The 20,307-nt window shown below is 32.8% G+C and overlaps 1 protein-coding gene across 1 annotated transcript in view; it reads right to left on the reverse strand.

Annotated features, from left to right (window-relative positions):
• Positions 1-365: 365 nt before the first annotated feature.
• Positions 366-20,307, reverse strand: part of LOC129961729 (elongation of very long chain fatty acids protein 4-like) — a 66,470-nt gene continuing 46,528 nt past the window's right edge. The window contains exons 6-8 of the mRNA XM_056075277.1: positions 16,653-16,761; positions 8,400-8,536; positions 366-603 (exon numbers count right to left, since the gene is read on the reverse strand). Of these exons, the coding sequence (XP_055931252.1) occupies positions 442-603; positions 8,400-8,536; positions 16,653-16,761 (408 nt within the window). The 3' untranslated portion in view covers positions 366-441. The remainder of the gene's footprint in view (positions 604-8,399; positions 8,537-16,652; positions 16,762-20,307) is intronic.

Raw genomic sequence — 20,307 nt, forward strand, 5'->3', positions numbered from 1 at the left:
TGAATTTTTATTGCACTTACATCTAAGCTGTAACTGTACAAATAACAAGTGGAGGAAAATTTCTAAATTTCAAACTTTTTAAAGATTGTTACTCTTTGCTGTCATAAAATGAGTTCTATAAAAATACATCATCCATCTTATTGCTTAGAATTTATTTTCGTTTTGTCGTTAACTGAATTTTATTTTGAATCAGAGAAATTTTTCTTGAGTAATTTTGAATCGAAGAATCTAAGCTTAAAAATTCTCATTTGATAATTCTAAATGAACATTGTTATCAACATTATTATTAATTATTATCAACATTATTATTTAACATTTGTTAACTAATATGAAATAAGTTCGAATGAAAAATGAATAAATATATTCAGAAGGAATTTATTTAAGGAAATGGAAAGTTTTTATCAGGGATGATTTAATTGAGTAACATATTTATTGGTGTTGTCATTCAAGCTTCATTCTCTTGAAGGATTTTTGATAAAAGTTGATAAAGAGCACAAGCATGGTGATGACGAAAGCCGAATAAACAACTTCTAGAGTCTTCACCTTCTCGCAGCCGGTTCCAAAGGATATCGTCATATACGAAAGTACTAGAAGAAATTGCACCTGAAAAAAAAAAAAAAAGAGATTTCTTTCATTTTTGAAACACATTAAACACTTGACACTTTTCGAATATTAGCAACATCAAAACACTAAGTCTATAAGAATTATTTCACATTCTGTCTGAAGAATATGAAATAATTCTTAGATGTGTGGCGGAATGACGATCATTATGATCCGTGCAATGGAAGCAAGAGGACGTATGTTTTCGGGAACATTTCTTTAACGATCACATTTCACACAAACAAGAAAGACATGACAATTTATTAACGCGCGCACACCTTAACAACACAGAATCTCATCTCATTAATTACAATCGCAATGCACTGTCTGATGCGTACCTAATCAGACATCGCCATCTATTATCCAAAAGAGAAGATAAAGTAATGCAACTGCTGCATATGAAAGAAAATTGCATGTTCGTTCTGCTATATGTTTATTTGTATTTTACGAGGGACGATTTGTTTTTCAAGCTCAGATGACTGACTATAAAAAGAAGACAAAAATAGAGAATAAAATGAATTCAGCATTAAAAGTTATGCCAAAACAAAGTTAATAATTGGCATAGTCGTTATGAACATTGAGGCATTTGTCATTTCCAGGAATCAGTCACTGCAATGAGATACGAGGCTTCAGTCTTCTTTAAAGCTACTCCTTAGTCAGGAATTATTTCAAATTAAGATTGAGATGAAGACCACTGTGTTTTAAATCGTATTTTCCGTGAAGGGGGAAAGCAGGGAACAAAAACTTAAGTCCGTTGCATTAGGAGATCTTGTCCAACGAATTTCTCCTTCGAAGATGCTGAAATCCCAAGCAAAGAATCTTTGAAGTGTGACTGTTTAGACATTGCTGGGCACTATTTCTTCCTTCAAAGAAAATTCAAACCATCTCTAGACTAAGGAGGGTCTTCAAAGAAAATTTGAAACATATGTATGAAAGTATCAATATTTGGGCGAATCTTTTGATAATAGGGCCATTTTTTAATCCACGTATTTTTGTATTTTTTTTTAATCAATCGTAGCTTGAAATCATTATTCTCTTTTAAGGGGACAGTGGACATAGAAACAAGCAAAAATTATACGAAAACGTATAATTATCACCAAAGTGTATGTTTTTGTTCAACTAAAATAGTGTTATAAAAATGTATTGTTCTATAAAGCAGTTGCTTGAAGGATTAAGAATAAAAAAGTATATCTTAATGACTTTTCTCAAAATTATATTGTAATTAGATTTAAATATCTTTGAAATATTCCAGATGTCTTAATTTTTGAACGAAAATTGAATTCAGGAAAACATAATTCCTATGAAAATTCAGTAAGTGTGCATAAAAATATTTCTAAAAAATTAGCTTTTAATTGGAATTACAAAATCATATATAGTTTTGTTCCAGAAATTTACATTGGGTAATAATAATAAAAAAATAGAAAAAAATTAAAAATTTAAGTCGCCTGGAATATTTTAAAATTTTAAAAAAGTATATATCTTTTGCATTTTTAAAAATAATATATTTCATTTTAAAATGTTTTTTTTTAAATTTGACTTATTTACATTTTAATCGATATGCATAAGACTTTCATAACCCTAACTGAATAATTCCCAAAAGTGTCTAATAGAGTCAGTCCACTGTCCCCTTTATGCAAACAAGGTTAGCTTTCGGATAAAAGATTTATTTAATTCTGTATTAATTAAATTGTTGCATTTGTTCTACTGCCCCTTTACAGTGGAATTTCATTATCCAACATTCCGTTTTAATTATCTTTTGATAACATATTTAGAAATCATAGAAAAGCAGGTTTTCGTTAGATCATCGACTATTTAGTGCAGAGGTGGGCATGCTTTTACAGGGTACTTGCTACTTCTAATTTTTGCAAGGTGTTGTGGTCCACCCAATCGCGTAGCGGCTGTGAGCTGAAAAAAAATAAAAAGGTCTACAATATTTATTATAACTTAAAAATGATTACGTAATAAGTGTTTATCTACATAACTACAAACATAATAATAATAGCCACAAATATAATAATATCAAATGATGCATTTAATATCAAATAATTCAAAATACATTAGAAAATAAATCATTTTCATCTAAAGTTAATTCTTGTAGCTATAGTTAGTAGAATACTAAGTCTCCATTCTGTCCGCCAGTCTTGAATATCTCGGTATATAATTACTAACTGCCAATCTTGCACTAGATTCTAAATGGTCGTCTGTGAGACGGGAACCATTTGTTGTCTTTATTATATTCATCGTTGAAACTACAGATTCACACAGGTAGGTAGCACTAAACAACAATTAGATTCTAGATTAGATAGAACAATTAGATTAGAAACATTAGATTCCAAGAGTTATTCTTAGGTTCTGAACTTCGTGCTTTTAAAATTATCTTATTTTGAAGGAGAAAACTTAGTTTTTAACAAGAGATAGATAATATATAATATACTATATCAGTGTATATAATTTATATATGTGTATAACTTACATCAGTGTTCCATAAATATGTTTCCTTTAGTATGCGCGTCTAAGATCTTATTAAAGGCGGTCTCTCCAAAAAGTCTTGATGGTCCAGCGGTCGATCGCTATTGATTTATTTCCCACTCCTGATTTAGTGAGTGGTTGCTTTGACATTAGCAAGAAATGAAAATTTAATGGCACGCGATAACCTAGGAGGTGTATGGCAAGTGCCACTGGAGATGATTGATTTATTTCCCACTCCTGATTTAGTGAGTGGTTGCTTTGAGATTAGCAAGAAATGAAAATTTAATGGCACGCGATAACCTAGGAGGTGTATGGCAAGTGCCACTGGAGATGATTGATTTATTTCCCACTCCTGATTTAGTGAGTGGTTGCTTTGACATTAGCAAAAAAGGAAAATTTAATGGCACGCGATAACCTAGGAGGTGTATGGCAAGTGCCACTGGAGATTCCAAACGTATGAAATCACTATGGTAGGGAATATAGGTTTGATGGGTAGAATTCTTTCATACTTGAGAGATATGAGGACGCTGCACAGGAAGAGGCTGATGAATAAAGGAATCAATGAAATACTTGAACTTGTAAACAGCAGTAGGGATAAGTGTGAGGGCGCTGCTGATGATTAGAATCAGAAAACGAACTGAAGGGAAGAGTGGGAAGAAGGAGAATCGTGGGAGAGACGGTGCCGAGAGAAAAAAAGATGGATGTTCGGAGCTCTATGATGTTCTCGTGCTAAATTTTGTTATAGTGTTCCTGTGTGTTATGTTTCGTCCTACGTCAATTAAATGTTGTCAAAAAAAATTTAAATATGGTGTCATACCAATTATTTTCGTTTACATTTACTTACTAAAAGGGCAGTCTTTGCCTTATTAATTTTTCTGATGAGAAATAAAAATTAAAAAAGCTCGGCAGCGCCGACAATAAGCTTAAAGAAGAATCAAGTAACTTTAATGATGATATAACGGCTTATGAATATATACTAAACAGGACTGAAGCTGACTTGAAATATACTAAAGAGCAAGAAGAAGTAACAAATAAAAATCTGGTACATTCCTTGATACAGCCTGATGTAGCAGCAAGAAAACATTAATCTGCGGGTAAATAAATTATTATCTCAAAAGTTAAGTCATTTGTATTATATCTTACATGCTTTATTATATATCTGCTACTTCATACATGAAGTATAAAAAGAGAAATTATAGTAAATGGGAAAAATTCGATCTCCAAATTTTTCCAAATGTATCTGTCTCAGATCTAACTGATTTTGTAAAATACATTTTTTTTAATTATGTTTTGCTGCCTGTGAACACATTAACTCAAAAATGCTTTGAGATAGACAGATGAAATTCAGAATGTGGACATTGCAAAATATTTATCGATTTTTCTCAAACTATTTGTCTTAGAAGATCACCTTGTTCATCTAAATCATTTACTCTTTAGAGTATTAAATACTAATGAGGAAAACATATTTTTTTAAAAAAATTCAACTTGTTATCCGGTAAGACTGAAAGTCCTGAATTTTATTGTATCAGTCAAAACAAGTTATAACACATGCATATTAAAAGCTGCATATACTACGAAAGAAAAGAGATGGTAAAATCCTACTTTGGAATAAATCACTAAAGGACTTTCACTTTCAGGTATATGAAAATATGGAGAAAGTATTGTAATCGCCAAAATATTTGAATCTGAGATTTCGACGAATCACCAAGTTTTAGACCTCTCAGAATTCGAAAAACATATTTTTGAAAAATGTCGATATATCCGTTTATCTATCTATCTGTGACAAAAAAAAATGCTTTGAGGTAGATGGATGAAATTTAATATATGGTCTTTACAATAAATTTTTGAATTTCTGTCAAATTTTAAGAAAATATCTGTCTGTATCGGGCTGTCCCGAATGAAAGTTAGCTTTTTTATATACAGTACACACCCGAGTATCTGGTCTAATGTGGCGGAAGGGCAGACCGGATAACAAAAAGGTAGGATATGCTGTAGTTCTATGAGCTCATTTTTTTGCCCACCAATGCCAGAAGACAAAGTTTTTATACCAAGACACTCGGTTGTAATATATATTCTCACACTTATTGAATACTAAGCCCACCATTTTCCTCAAGCAAAGTAGAATTTGAACATGGCCAGGTAAGTCATTGAAGCAAGTACTGGTTTTGCTGTTATACCAGAATCTATTCACTGTATAACGCGTAATTTCTCCTCCAAAGTCATTGCAACTTTTTTTCTTTTGTTTATTACCCATTTTAAAACTTTCACTGTGGTACACTTAAAAAAAACATTAAGACACTGCGAGAACAATTTACGACTGTTGAACGCACTGTGCATCTATAATCGGGAACAGCGGCAGCAATTAAAATCCATTACACACTGACGAAATAATAACCAACCAGCCGAACGCTGCTCTTTTCTCGTCACAACTTGTATTTTGCGCACGACTCATAGGAGGATCGTAACAGACACCCGTTTCCAATGCCTTGACGAAGTTGTAAATGAAAATCTTGCCCTCCTCATTTGATTACAATAAAGGAAAACGAGGCTGGATAGTACGGAAGCCGGATAATCACGAACGGGATACTCGAGATTCTGAGATAAATCTATTCACAAGAAGTTTATCTGTTTATCCGAATGCACATCAACACGATAATAACATAAATCAAATGGCTAGGCAATGAACATTTTTTGCAGAATTTTATCATCTGAATTATAAATTTTTATCGAATTTTGAATCAAATCTATCTAGGGGTTGATCGTTTGTCGATCTGTACATTGGCATTCCTGTAATGCAGTAACTCAAAAATGCAAACGACTTATATAAATGAAATTCGGTAGACGGTCTTGCAACTAAAATTATAATTTTGCATCAAATTTTGGTTTAAAAAAAATTTCAGTGGGAAAAAATGTGTATTCGATTTTCTTCAATGTGGTATGATGCACGCGTGAGTCGGAAAATAAAAGTTTTAGCATTCGTGACCTTCAAGCATTGCTCAAAGTCCATGATTTCTATGCAGTAGGAGAAAAGCTGGATGATGCCTTCATCTGGGGGAATGTGAACAAGTTCTGGAGAAACAAAACTATCCAATGAAAACCTTATTACGTTCCTTAGATTTTACTTTCTTTTATACGAAATAAATAAATTAAACATTAGCATCCGCTGTTTCTAAAAGTGAATAATCTTTTAAAGATAGATGTCATGATAATAACTGAGAATGTTTGGGCTTTTATATAATCATTTAATATATTTAGTCTAGAATTCATTAATAGGAAGATTCGAGGAAGTTGGGAGTTAAAACGTCACTTATTTTACACACTTTTGATTAACTTGACTTATTTCATGTTTACAGAAATAAAATTTTGTAAATGGTTTTTCACTTTCTTTCTAATTTGTTGAAGCTTTGAAATCTTGTGCAGATGTGTGTTCCTGCTATTAATGCAATATTTTAATATTTTTATAAATTAAAATAATATTTTTACAAATAATATCTGTATAATATATTTTATAAATATTTTTACAAATAACATTTTAATATTTTTACAAATAATATTTCAATATTTTTATAAATAATGTTTTAATATTTTTACAAATAATAATAAATCAGCTAAACAATTGATTTTAATAAAGTTTTGTTTCTATGCAGAGGCGCCATCTGCAAGCGAATTTAGAAAAAAATTGTTTAGAACATTCTCTAATAATTGAAAGTATGAATTAGGTAATATATTAGTAGCTAATATGGCTGAGCATTAAAGAAAAAAAAAATGTATTTTTCTCTGAAAAATCTGAAAAAAAACTTTAATGACTACAAGAATGGAAACATGAAAGCATCCATTGAAAATTTAATTTCATTATTAATGAAATTATAATTCCAATTTACTGAATGATTTTTGAGATCCCTACCACTTTCACTTTTCTTTCAACCTCAGATTAAGGCACACATATACCTTCTACTTTTGTGTATTTTCTATTTTTCATTGCACTAACAGAAGCGCGTTTTTATTAAACATTTCATTGTCTTGAAATTCCATCACAATCAGTTATCTGTCTGTTGAAGACATTTATTATACATCACATGTAGGACATTCTAAATTTGATTCTACATATTAATTTTGTGTATTTATCTTAACCATTAAAATCCTTCTTTTATATTCTACCTAGTCATTCTTTGCAAACAGCTGAATTCATTGCGGTAACGGACTGCTGAGATAGAATCCCTTTCGAACACGGGGAGGTCGGCAAACGTGTTCACTGCTATGTCTGCCCAGATAAGTAAATCACCATCTTTGTAACGGTCCCTTTCGACGTTGTTTGGATCCCGATAGCGTGTGCCTGACTCTCGCCATATCATTGCCCTTCGGGAATCGTTCTGGATGTTAAATCGAGACTCTTCCGTAAAGAGTACGTGGTCCCACCGCGAACTGTGGCCAACTGTGACGGCCCAATGCAACCGCACTCTGAAGTGCGCTGGGGACAAAAGCACACAAATGAGAGGTCATCGTGCAAACATAAGCTTTCATGGAGTCTGTGCGGCACACTTTGGTGCAATATGGCCTTACTACAGCAGGCGAGAGCTGCGACGCCAGCTGTCGCACTGTTATTGTCCTCCGGCGCCTGACGCATTGCAACAGGTAGCGATCGTCTGACGATATGATGTTGTCCGATGAACAGACATATGTCTTCAACTGGTGTTTTGATCCCTTTGATAATGCTTTTACAGTCTATGGATGGCACTACGAGGCACATTCAGCTCTCTTGCAACGGCAGATTGTCTTACACCAGCTTGCAACAAACTAACAGCCCCCCCCGCATCTCATTAGGCAATTATTTCTTCTATCCATGATTTCTTCTTTAGTTATATCGTATTTCTGGGAATTGTCTCTGCTTGTGAACTGAAACATACGTCCGACAATCCCCTTTTTAAGGTGTTAAGGTGTGACTGCGGGATTGCGTTTTAAGTTAATTTTGATTACTCATTTTCATTCGGCGATGCAACCTCTATCTCACATGTAAATTGTGTGTGTTTTATTCACTGATTTGCTTGTGTACCTCATTTTTTCGTGTTTGTTCCTTATTGTTTGAGCAGGAGTGTACATTGCATCGATCGGCATTTTCAAAGACGAAAATTGTAAAGCGCCAATGAGCTACCAGGCATGTTTTGACAAGTTGTTTTTAAGGTTCATGAAACTCAAGTGATTAAACTATTCTAATAGTAAAACTAATGATCGATTCATGTTAATGAAGAGTATTATTTTATCAATCAAACTCAACACGTTTCTTTAAAAATCAAATACATTAATGAATATAAATATATCTTGGAGACACTTACGATTTGTATTAGTGTGAGATATCTTTTCCACCACAAATATTTCTTTATGGACTCCCCAAAAGCTGATAAGCCATAATAAAAGTACATGATAACGTGTACCAACGTATTCAGAAGTATGGTGATGAGGATAAAGAATGCTGAAATGAAAAGATGAGCAATTATCACTATATTGTGCGGACTACTACAATTTTTAGTTATTAATTCTTACATCCCTTTGAAGCGTAATACAGCATCAACGACAAGAAAAGCTTAATGCAAAAGGCAATACATGCTATAAATATGAGACAAATTCAGAATATTAATAATTTTGAATTCTCAAAACACTGTCCAGAAATTCATGTTCCACAGTGCATCGAAAAGCATTCAGGCAATTGCTTCTTATTCCGAAATTAATTGCCGCACAATAAAATCGTTAATTCCTGTCACTTAGAAATATATTTTCTATAAGTGTGCGAAATTTATTTCCATGGAATCATTTCCATACTTAGATTTATTCAAACTCAATTAATTTCGAACTGTAACAACCAATTTTGATTCCATATCTAAATGCATATAAAAATTTACAGCGTTAAATAAATTGTTGATAAGTTATAAGCAATAGAAAATTTAATTTTTAACGTTAAATGAGAGCTTCCATTTTTTAGATATTATTACAGAAAATGTAATCTGAAATCTGCAAAATTAACGGTAGAATGGAATGGTTGTACGGTGAAACATTTGAACAAAGAACGGTCCTTTATTCTATAGAAAGACACGAGCGCAAAGACAACAAAACACAGCAGAATCGTACAATAGAACAGAGCTTAAATTAGCAGCAATTCGATAGTAAACAACTATAACAGTACAAAGCACTCAGAAAAAACTCAACTACTCTCTCTTGTTACAACTTCTCCAGACTACATGACTCATCGCCTAACTCAATATAGTTTAGTGGCTCAATACGCGACTCGATGCAATCTCAGTAATTGACCGACTTCAGCTGTCTTTCCCAAATTTTTATAGTTTTCGTGACAGAACAAAGAAGATTTTAAAAAGACTATTTGTCATCGCTTCTTAATGGACCTACGCCAAAATTATTTCAGATCTTGGAATCTGAAAATCGCCAAGTTTGCCTCCAAGGCCAGGAATTATTGCTTCCGCATGATTTCAGCATCTATCAAAACTATCCCTAAACCTGTTTTTCTTACTGTGCTGAGAAGTAACATTATATATTCGTAATAATATAAGTACATTTTATATTTCTCAAAGATTTTTGAACTCGCACTTTAAAAAGTTTTAAACAAAAATTCACAAAAGTTTTTTTTTTTTTTTTTTTGCTAATTAAAGGAGGAAGACCTAAAGTTCTATTATTCCAAATTTTGGCCATTTTCATCTAAGTTTTTAAGATATATAGTGTTCAGTACTTTGCTACCAACGCGCCAAGTTGGCAAGCGACCATTCTAGGGTTGCTCCTTTTCGTAACTGCGCGGGTCATGACCCACCAGAACTGTTTTGGTTAGAACTTGGAACGCGATGCTTACCGTTGGTAGCGGGGTGACTCCATGCTCCTTCTCATAGAAATAAATCGCATTTTATTGAAGCATCGTTTCATCTCTTATAGATACACTGCAATTCCTTAGTGTATTTTAATTAGTTACACCGCATTATTTAGTTTATTTCCCAATCTCAATTGTGGAGCCATCATCGGCCTCCAAAACATTTTTGGTCCGTCGAAGCCGAGCGCACTGGATTTCAATTTGATATCCATCCAAATTAGTTATGGCAAGTGATTTAGTTGTCTTGAATAGAAAAAAAGGAAGTATTAGAGGACAGTTGACAAAACTGCGAACATTCATTGAAAGGAGAAAATTTAACTAAATCGACAGTGATTACCCAACTGGATATTCTTTCGAGAACAAGTACAAGATTTGAAGAACTGAGAAACGAATATTATAGGACTGTGTCGGACAATGACTTCGATCAAGTGGAATCTAGTCTATCCGAACTAGAGGATGAAATTTTAAAAACAGAGGCAAGCCTCAAATCCATTTTACATGATCTCAAATCTACTTCTGTTTCTAATTCTACAAATGGTGCTATTTTTAAAGAGTCCATAGATAAAGCTATTTCAATTAGATTACCAGAAATACCTCTTCCATTGTTTAACGGTAAAATGGAAGAATGGAATTCCTTTAAGCAACAATTCCTAAATTTAATAAATGATAATCCCAATTTAACTGAAAACCAAGAGTGATGCTGTTTACATTCATGTTTGAGAAATGATGCAAAATAGATAGAAAATTCTGAAGATACATATGATTCCCTTCTTAAAGCTTTAGTAGAAATATTGGAAAATAAACGCGTAATTGTAGACACCCACATCAAAAATATAATTAATCAAGAAAAAAAATTGTTCATGAATCCGCGATGGACTTACGCAATTTAATAGATTGTATTCTTAAGAATTTAAGAACATTAAATGTTTTAAAATGTGTACGTAATGAATTCTCAGATGCTATTTTAATAAATATAATTTTGCAAAAGTTAGACCGCGAATCTCGAAAGCTGTTCGAACTTTTCTTAGTAAACAAGGAAGTTCCTGATTTTGATGATTTCATAGAATTTTTAGAAAGAAGATATCAAGTTTTAAATGCCATTGGACACAATATTCCAAACAAATCTAAATATTCGGATGTTAGTGAACAGAAAAATAAAGCACGATGTCTATTTGTTAAGTCATCGGATAATCCCAAGTGTTGTATACTGTGTAGAAACGCCGATCATCCATTGTATAAATGTGATCAGTTTTTGCAATTCTCCCCGAAAAGGCGATATGAAACTGTACGAGAAAAACATTTATGTTTAAATTGCTTAGGTTCTCACATAATTGCTCAATACAAATCGAAACACTCTTGTTTCACTTGCCAAGCAAAGCATCATACTTTATTACACCGGATGTAGGTGTCGACAGAAAATGATGACTCATCTTCAATGAATTCAAGGCCGACTCCAACAGTCTCAAATTCTGACCCCTCTTCGTTGTGCAACCCTTTCCCCCTGACATCCTGTTTCGTTACGCAAAAGAAAAGAGTGATTCTAGCTACGGCACTTTTTATGTTTTGGATCATTTCGGAACTGTCAGAAAGGGTAGGGCTTCATTGGACTCTGGAAGCATGTGTAATTTGATGACATCTGATTTCACTAATGCACTTCGTTTAAAGAAAGAAAAAAATAAATGTTCCAGTATCGGGGATTTCCGATACTACTCTTAATGTGAAAAGAAAAAGTACCTCCACTATTTTGAACTCTGATGTTTCTTCTACTGCAACGCTAGATTTCTTAGTCATTCCGAAAATCACAGATCTAATCCACATCTATTGATTTAGAAGGAATAGAAATTTCGCCATACATCAAATTATCAGATCCGGAATTCTTTTCCCCCCAAAAAGTGGATATATTAATAGGGGCAGAAATATTCTTAAGTATCTTAAAAGAAAATAGATTTGATATAAATAATTAGTTAATTTTGCAAGAAACTGTATTTGGGCATACACTAAGTGGAGCAATTCAAGGTAAACAAGAATCACAGCATTGTGGTTCAATTTCTCAAATCGATAATTTAGATAATTTGTTAAAGAAATTTTGGGAAGTCGAAAATATTATAGATACACCTATATCTAAAAATAAAGAAGAATTAGCATGCGAAGAAAATTTCGTGCAAACTTATCGTAGGGATGAGCAAGGTAAATATATTGTTAACCTTATTCTTAGTAAGAATATGCAATTAGGCAATTCCATTCAAACTGCAAAATGAAATTTTATGAAAGATTATGAACAATTGGGTCATATGCAAAAATTAGATAATAGTGACAATGTAAAATATGTCATGCCTCATCACGGCGTTTACAAAGCTGATAGTAGTACAACAAAGTTAAGTGTAGTTTTCGATGCCTCTGCTGCATCTACTTCAGGTGTATCCTTGAATAACTGTTTGCTAAAAGGAGGTGTTGTTCAAGATGACTTGTTTTCAATCTTATTGAGATTCCGAAAGCATAAGGTTGCATTTACTGCTGATGTCAAGAAAATGTACGGGCAGATTTGGATTAATCCTGAGCAGTGTAATTTTCAGTGCATTCTTTGGAAAACTGGGAGTTTTTAGTAACCTTCATTTTATAAGCTTTTTACAATTACATACGGCACCAAATCTGCTCTCTACTTAGCTACGAGAGTACTAAACCAATTAGCAATAGATGAACAACACAAATTTCCTTTTGCATTTGCTGTAACTTTAAAAGATTTCTATGTTGATGATGTTCTGTCTGGTGCAGATGATGTTTCTACTGCAATAAAATTACAGCAAGAATTGATTTCTCTTCTAAAAGCTGGTGGCATGAATTTGTACAAATGGTGCGCAAACAATCAAATGCTTTTAGAATCTATTCCATCTGAAGATCAAGGTTATCAGTTTGGTGATTTTGATAAAAATATAATTAAAGCACTTGGTTTGAGATGGAACCCAAAAGAAGATTGTTTTAGTTTCAATGTCACTCCATCAACTAGCATTCCTACAAAGCGAGCTTTTTGACCCACTTGGTCTTCTAGGATCAGTGATAGTAAAGGCAACGATCTTCCTCCAGAGATTGTGGCTACACAAAATTGAATGGGATCAAGAATTAACACATCAGGAAAAACGCGAATGGGGCATATTCAGATATTGTTTAGGGGATATTACAAAAATGCAAATTCCACGTTGCATTCTAACTGATTCCATCAAGGAAGTTGAACTAAATTGTTTTGTTGACGCATCGAAAGATGCTTATGGTGCAGTCATCTATCTTCGTTGTGTTACTATACTCAATCATGTGAAAGTTTCCCTACTATGCAGCAAATCAAAAGTCGCTCCAATGAAGGTGATGACAATACCTCGTCTTGAGGTTTGCACTGCTGAGGTTCTTGCTAAGTTCGCTTCTAAAACTGTGTCATCTCTTAACCTGAAAATATATCAAATTTGCCTCTACTCAGATTCGACTATAAGGCTTGCCTGGATTAATACTTCATCGCATCTGCTTAAGGTGTTTGTGTCAAATAGAATTTCCCGCATCCAAGAGCTGACGAACGAATTTTACTGGCATCATGTAAAAACTTGTGAAAATCCTGCTGATATTATTTCACGTGGTATGACTCCTCATGAACTTATGAACAATCATTTGTGGTTTAATGGTCCACAGTTTCTTCAACAAGTTACTGTTGAACTTAGTGATGAAAGTAACATTCTTACTGATGAGGAATATTTTCATGAACTGAAAGGAGAGACTAATAAGACTCTGACTTAAAGTGTGGATGCTACATTTTTTAGATTTACTTTCATGTATTACTAACAAATATTCTAAGTTAATTCGTATTGTATGTTTTCTTTTTAGGTTTTGTAACAATTTAATAAATCCTAAGAATAGGTTGCATAGACCTCTTTCTACAGTAGAATTACAAAGAGGTAAATCATTCTTGTTTAAAACTGTGCAAGAAATTGCATTTCAGGGTGATATAAAGTTACTTCTTTACGGAAAACAACCCACAGGTAAGATTAAAAATCGAAATCCCTTTATTGATGAAGATGGAATTTTGAGAGTAGGAGGTCGTATTCAACACAGCAGTGTAAATTTTGACCAGAGACATCCAGTTATTTTACCTGACAAAAGTAATTTAACAAAAATTTTTGTTATGTATTTTCATTTGAAAAATTTGCATATTAGCCTCAAAATTTATTGTATTGTTCTCTAGAGAATTCTGGCCCTTAAATGGAAAGAATATTTGTTGAAAAATTGCTCACAGTTGTATTACCTGTTTCAAAGCAAAACCTTTGACTAATTAAAAAATTATGGGCAATTTGCCAAAAGAGCGTGTGAATGTAAATTCGCCTTTTAACTGCACAGGTATCGACTTCTGTGGACCATTTTTCATAAAGTATAAAGGTCAAAGGGAAGGTTCATATAAAATTTATATTTTTATATTTATCTGTATGGTTACTAAAGGTATTCACTTAGATATTGTTTCTGATCTAACTTCCGAATTATTCATTGCATGCCTCAAAAGGTTCTTTTCAAGACGAGGTAAATCGCAATTTAGTGATAATGGTAAGAATTTTGTAAGTGGTAATTCTGAATTAAAGAGATTAGCTCTTATGGTAACTAAACATGATGAATATTTATCTAATTTTTTTATCGGAGGAGAGCATTCAATGGAAATATCTTCCCCCCAGAGCACCTAACTTTGGTGGCTTATGGGAGGCAGGTGTCAAATCCTTCAAATACCATTTCAAACGTGTTGTTGGAGTTTCAAAGTTAACATATGAGGAATTTTTTACTATTCTGCATCAGATAGAAGGAATTTTGAATTCCCGTCCTATTACTCCTTTGTCTAGTGACATGGACGATCTGGAAATTCTGACACCAGGACATTTTCTCATTGCTCGGCCAATCACATATATTATTGAACCTAATTTAACAAACACGGAAAATAATAGATTGAATTTATGGCAAAAAACATCAAAAATGGTACAAGTTATATGGAAAAGGTGGCAAAATAACTATTTAAATACTTTGCAACAAAGATATAAATGCATAATTAAGAACCAAAATTTAAAAATTGGTGACATGGTTTTGCTTAAAGAAGAAAATCTGCCATGTTGTAAATGGATTTTAGGTAGAATTGTAAATGTATTTTATGGTAAAAACAATGTAGTAAGAGTAGTAAATGTTAAAACTCATTCTGGTATCTAATTCGATCCATTTCTGAAATTGCACTTTTGCCATTGGAAATCTAATTTCTCCTTACAAGATTAATTTATAAATGTGTACCGTGAAATCTGTAAGATTCTCTTTAATACATGTGGTGAATCTTATGTCTGAAAACTGCAATGTTAATTGTTATTTATTTTATTTGTATTTTCTTTTTCAGTGCTACTGCAACTAATTGTATTTGTTAAGACTTATTAATGTCATTTTGTTATTTTCATTTATTTACTGCATTAATTGTTTCCCTTGTTTTTATAAAAAAAATGTAATGATGTAATTGTTGAAATGTATATTTCAACGGGAGCGGCATGTTCAGAACTTTGCTACCAACGCGCCAAGTTGGCAAGCTCCCATTCTAGGGTTGCTTCTTTTTGTAACTGCTCAGGTCATGACCAGCCAGAACTGTTTTGGTTAGAAATCGGAACGCGATGTTTACCGTTGGTAGCGGGGTGACTCCATGCCTCTTCTCATAGAAATAAATCCCATTTTATAGAAGCATCGTTTCATCACTTATAGCTACACCTCAATTCCTTAGTTTATTTTAATTAGTTACACCGCATTATTTAATTCATTTCCCAATCTCAATTGTGGAAACATCATCGGCCTCCACAACATATAGCAATACCGAAAAGCTTTCAGAACAGCTTGATTTTCACTTTTTTTAAAGGACTCTCTAAAGATTTCTTTAAAGGAAGCCTAAGGCTCTTTCCAGAGGCTGACTATTCTAAAATTATTCATATTCGGAGTTTCATAACTTAGATTTGGTTTCTGAAAATTGAAAAGTTTTTTGATTTAAAAAGTTATATTGCATAGCGAATAATTTACTGAATTTGATTCATAGGGCAAAAGTACTTTTAGGCTTCATTTTTTTTAGAAAATTTAGACTAGATAATTTTTTAGATATGGATTTATTGAGTGAAAAAATAAAATATTATTTCATAATTTCTTCAAAAACTCATTTATTGATTGAAATAAAATAAAATATTATTTATGTCATTTAGAAAAATTTTTCATCTGAAAGTAGTTCTGAACAGTTTACTATTGGAACTATTTGAAATGATCTAAAAATATTTTTATTCTGCTCTAATTTTAAAGTCTTGGCGGAAGAAATACAGAATTTAACTTATTTTAATTCATTAGAATTCTAATCAAATTTTTAAAAAAAACTGTCTCATAAATGCCCATTCCCATCTTCCAAAGTACATATGTTTCTAGGTAATTCACTCTAGGTAAAATGTTTTTGTCCGTAGGGAACAGACACATACTCGCATTCATCGTTAATATTAGCAGACCTTGGAAATGTTTATGTAAGGTTTGAAACCAATTTAAGATTTTTGGAACACATTTTGACTTTCTAGTTGAGGCGAAGACATTTGGCTTATTCATGGAAATAAAAACAAATTATACCATAAACAAAATGCTGGATATCAGATTAAATGTAAGAATGATGAGACAAAGAAAACTGAAAGGGTTAAAAGAGTACCTGGGTCAGGAATTGTCACAAACCAAAGAGTTATACAAGCCGTGGCGACGTGGTGGAAAACGTGAAGAAATGATACCTGATTTTGTTTCTTACGTAGCACGAAGAAAATCTGAAAAATGGTATATTTCGATTATTTCATGTATTGGTTGGAGTAAAAATCAATATCAGTCATACTATAACAACCATATCTATTTTTTAAACCAGAAAAAAGGACTGCACATTAGTTTAATTTGTCTATTTGTTATAAAATACACCGAAAATATCGAAAAATAAGTAAAATAAAACTTACAGGACATAAACCAATTATGTCCATCATTAGAATGAAATCACAAAAGAGTTTTGTGAAAGTCTAGAAACTACAACGCTTTTAAAGACGACATTTACTTCATTAATTTTTATTGCTACTATGTATGACCTGCTGCTATTATGTATTGTAAGCAAGAAAGAACTGATTACGAGTTCCCATAATAATTATAGTGATGAAGAATGAAATGCACTATCAGTTATCCCTCTACATATACTGACTTCCATTCCAACTGAAGGCGGAAAATTGGATTTTTATTTTTTAACATCGTTTTTATTGAAAATATTACTATAAGAATATTAATATTAATATAAGAGTCTATAAACTACGAAAACTCAGTCTATATATACAATAATTAATTATATGTATATTAATATATGTTGTTATTGATGAGTCATTATTTGATGGAGTCAATTCATAAATGGATTTTTTGCAACTAACTAATAGTGAAACAAAAGCCCTGCTCCCCAGAACGACAGAAAAGGAATGCCAGTCTTGATACTATATTTCTTGAATAATATGCCCTCTTATTCTGATAAAATAAGAATCTAAATTCTTAACATGACATGCTTGCCGGGATTAGAGCTTATGCTTTAAAAATATGTATGATATATATTGAGAATATTGAATAATATATTGAATTTTGATTATATTACAGCACACTTAGTATCCGCGCTAATGTGGCGTAAGGACAGGCCGAATAGCAAAAAAAAAAAAAAAAAAAAAAAAGCCCCAGAAGCTGGATTTCTATGAATTCATTTTTTTGCCCACCAACACCAGTAGACAAAGTTTATATATCAAAACTCACTATTACAATACATATTTTCTCATTTCTTATTGAGTACTAATCCCTTCATTCATCTCAAGCCACGTAGAATGTGAACATGTCCGGGGCCCGGTGAAACATAGAAGCAGTTGCTGATAATGTGCCGAGTTAAAAAGAAGGCTCTGTACTGGTAGTTTAGTTATGTTAAGTGAAGTATATGTTAGTTTTCAGTGAAGTATATGTTAATACACTTCACTGAAAAAAATTATTAGAAAAGTAAGTTAAAGGATGTAAACTGTTTACATTTTAACGTAAATTCTATTCATTTCACTGTAGTGTACTTAAAAAAAACATTACGAATACCGAAAAAAAAACAGTTTTCGAATCCTGAGCGTACTGTGCAATTAACAGCAACAACAATCGAGGTTCGTTACACACTGAAGAAACAATGAAAAACGAGCAGAACGCTGCTCTTTTAATGTCACAACTTGTATTTTGCACACGACACGTAGGAGGACCGTAGCAGACGCCCGCTTCAAATGCTTTTGCCAATGTTTCCAATCCAATACCTTGCCTTCCTGGATGAATTACGATAAAGAACACTAGGTCGGATGGTATGGAAGCCAGATTGTCACGAACCGGATACTCGGGAGTGCACTGTATTTATAGCTGCATTAAAAATAGCTCATGAAAATGCTGAACACATTTATTTATTAAAAAGTGCAATTTTATGAACTTCAGTCATTAAACTTATTAATAAAATTGATTCTGAAATTCTGAGAAATGAAGAAATTGAAACTGAACCTTATATAAAACAATGAAACGAAAAATTCGAATCTTTTAAGTTGGTGGATTTGAATATAGAAAAGTTATTAGATCCCAAAGATATAGACGAAGAATGCCGTGAAAAGATCATTACGTGTAGAGTCAAAGCAAAGAAATACTGAAGGAATTTGAATCAAAATGAGAGAATTCACGAACCCCCCACCAAACCATTAGATGCATGAATCGAACCCCACATTTCCATCTCTGAATGTTAAATTACCTAAGATTGCAATTACTAAATTTTCTGGAATTATAAATGAAGGGCTAACATTGTGGAACACCTTTGAAACTTCAATACATAAAAATAAATCTTTAGATGAAATTAGCAAATTCAGTTACTTGAAAGCCCATTTATCTGGAAGAGCTTTGGAAACAATAGAAGGTTTCGCGAATTCTACCGAAAATTATAACAAAGCTGTTACGCTGTTATCTGAAAGCCCATTTATCTGGAATAGCTTTGGAAACAATAGAAGGTTTCGCGAATTCTACCGAAAATTATAACAAAGCTGTTACGCTGTTATCTGAAAGCCCATTTATCTGGAATAGCTTTGGAAACAATAGAAGGTTTCGCGAATTCTACCGAAAATTATAACAAAGCTGTTACACTGTTATCTGAAAGCCCATTTATCTGGAATAGATTTGGAAACAATAGAAGGTTTCGCGAATTCTACCGAAAATTATAACAAAGCTGTTACGCTGTTATCTGAAAGCCCATTTATCTGGAATAGCTTTGGAAACAATAGAAGGTTTCGCGAATTCTACCGAAAATTATAACAAAGCTGTTACGCTGTTATCTGAAAGCCCATTTATCTGGAATAGCTTTGGAAACAATAGAAGGTTTCGCGAATTCTACCGAAAATTATAACAAAGCTGTTACGCTGTTATCTGAAAGACCATTTATCTGGAAGAGCTTTGGAAACAATAGAAGGTTTCGCAATTTTTAGTGAAAATTGTAACAAATCTGTTACGTTGTTACTGAAAGCCTATTCATCTGGACGAGCTTTGGAAACAATAGAAGGTTTCACTATTTCTAGCTAAAATTTTGATAAAGCTGTTACGCTGCTAGAACAGAGATTCGGCAGAAAAGAAATCTTGTTAAATACTCATATGAATCGGTTATTAAAAATTCCCCTATTTAAACGCTCTAGTGATGCAAAAGTTAACAGTAGTTATTCAGTAAAATTCAATCACATGTTAGAAACTTAAAGTCATTAAGAATTAACTTAGATACTTAAAGCATTTTATTATATCCTGTAGTTTTAAAGTCACTCGCAAGCGATTTAATGCTTGAATTTAAAAAAAAAATTTGGAGAGGATTATTTTATTAGAGATTAATTGATTTTCTACAAAATCAATTGATCCCGAAGAAAAAAAACGAAACTTAGTTTCGTTCGCGAGAATAACGAGCTAGCATCTCTGCCATTAACCCTCTAAGGGTTCCACACGTATTTCAACGTAGCCCCATAGATGTCTTTAAAGTGCACTGCACGCATTTTAACGTAGGGTAAAGAGCGATGCATATTCGCTTTGGACGGAAAATCACGTAGGGGTTATACTGAACCGAAAATGGTGTCGACGTATTTTAACGTAGTTCTTTCCCCCTACAAGTTTCGACATCTTGATGAATTGGAGGAGAGACAACACAATGAAGTTTTACGGCCATTTAAGGATGTCACAGGATCTGAGAGCCCGAAGATTCCTTTAGGCATAGGGCATTGTGATGGTGCCGGCGTTATGGAGGAATGAGGGATGAGAAAGGA

Source organism: Argiope bruennichi, chromosome 2, assembly GCF_947563725.1.
Source record: "Argiope bruennichi chromosome 2, qqArgBrue1.1, whole genome shotgun sequence".
Lineage (NCBI taxonomy): Eukaryota > Metazoa > Arthropoda > Arachnida > Araneae > Araneidae > Argiope > Argiope bruennichi.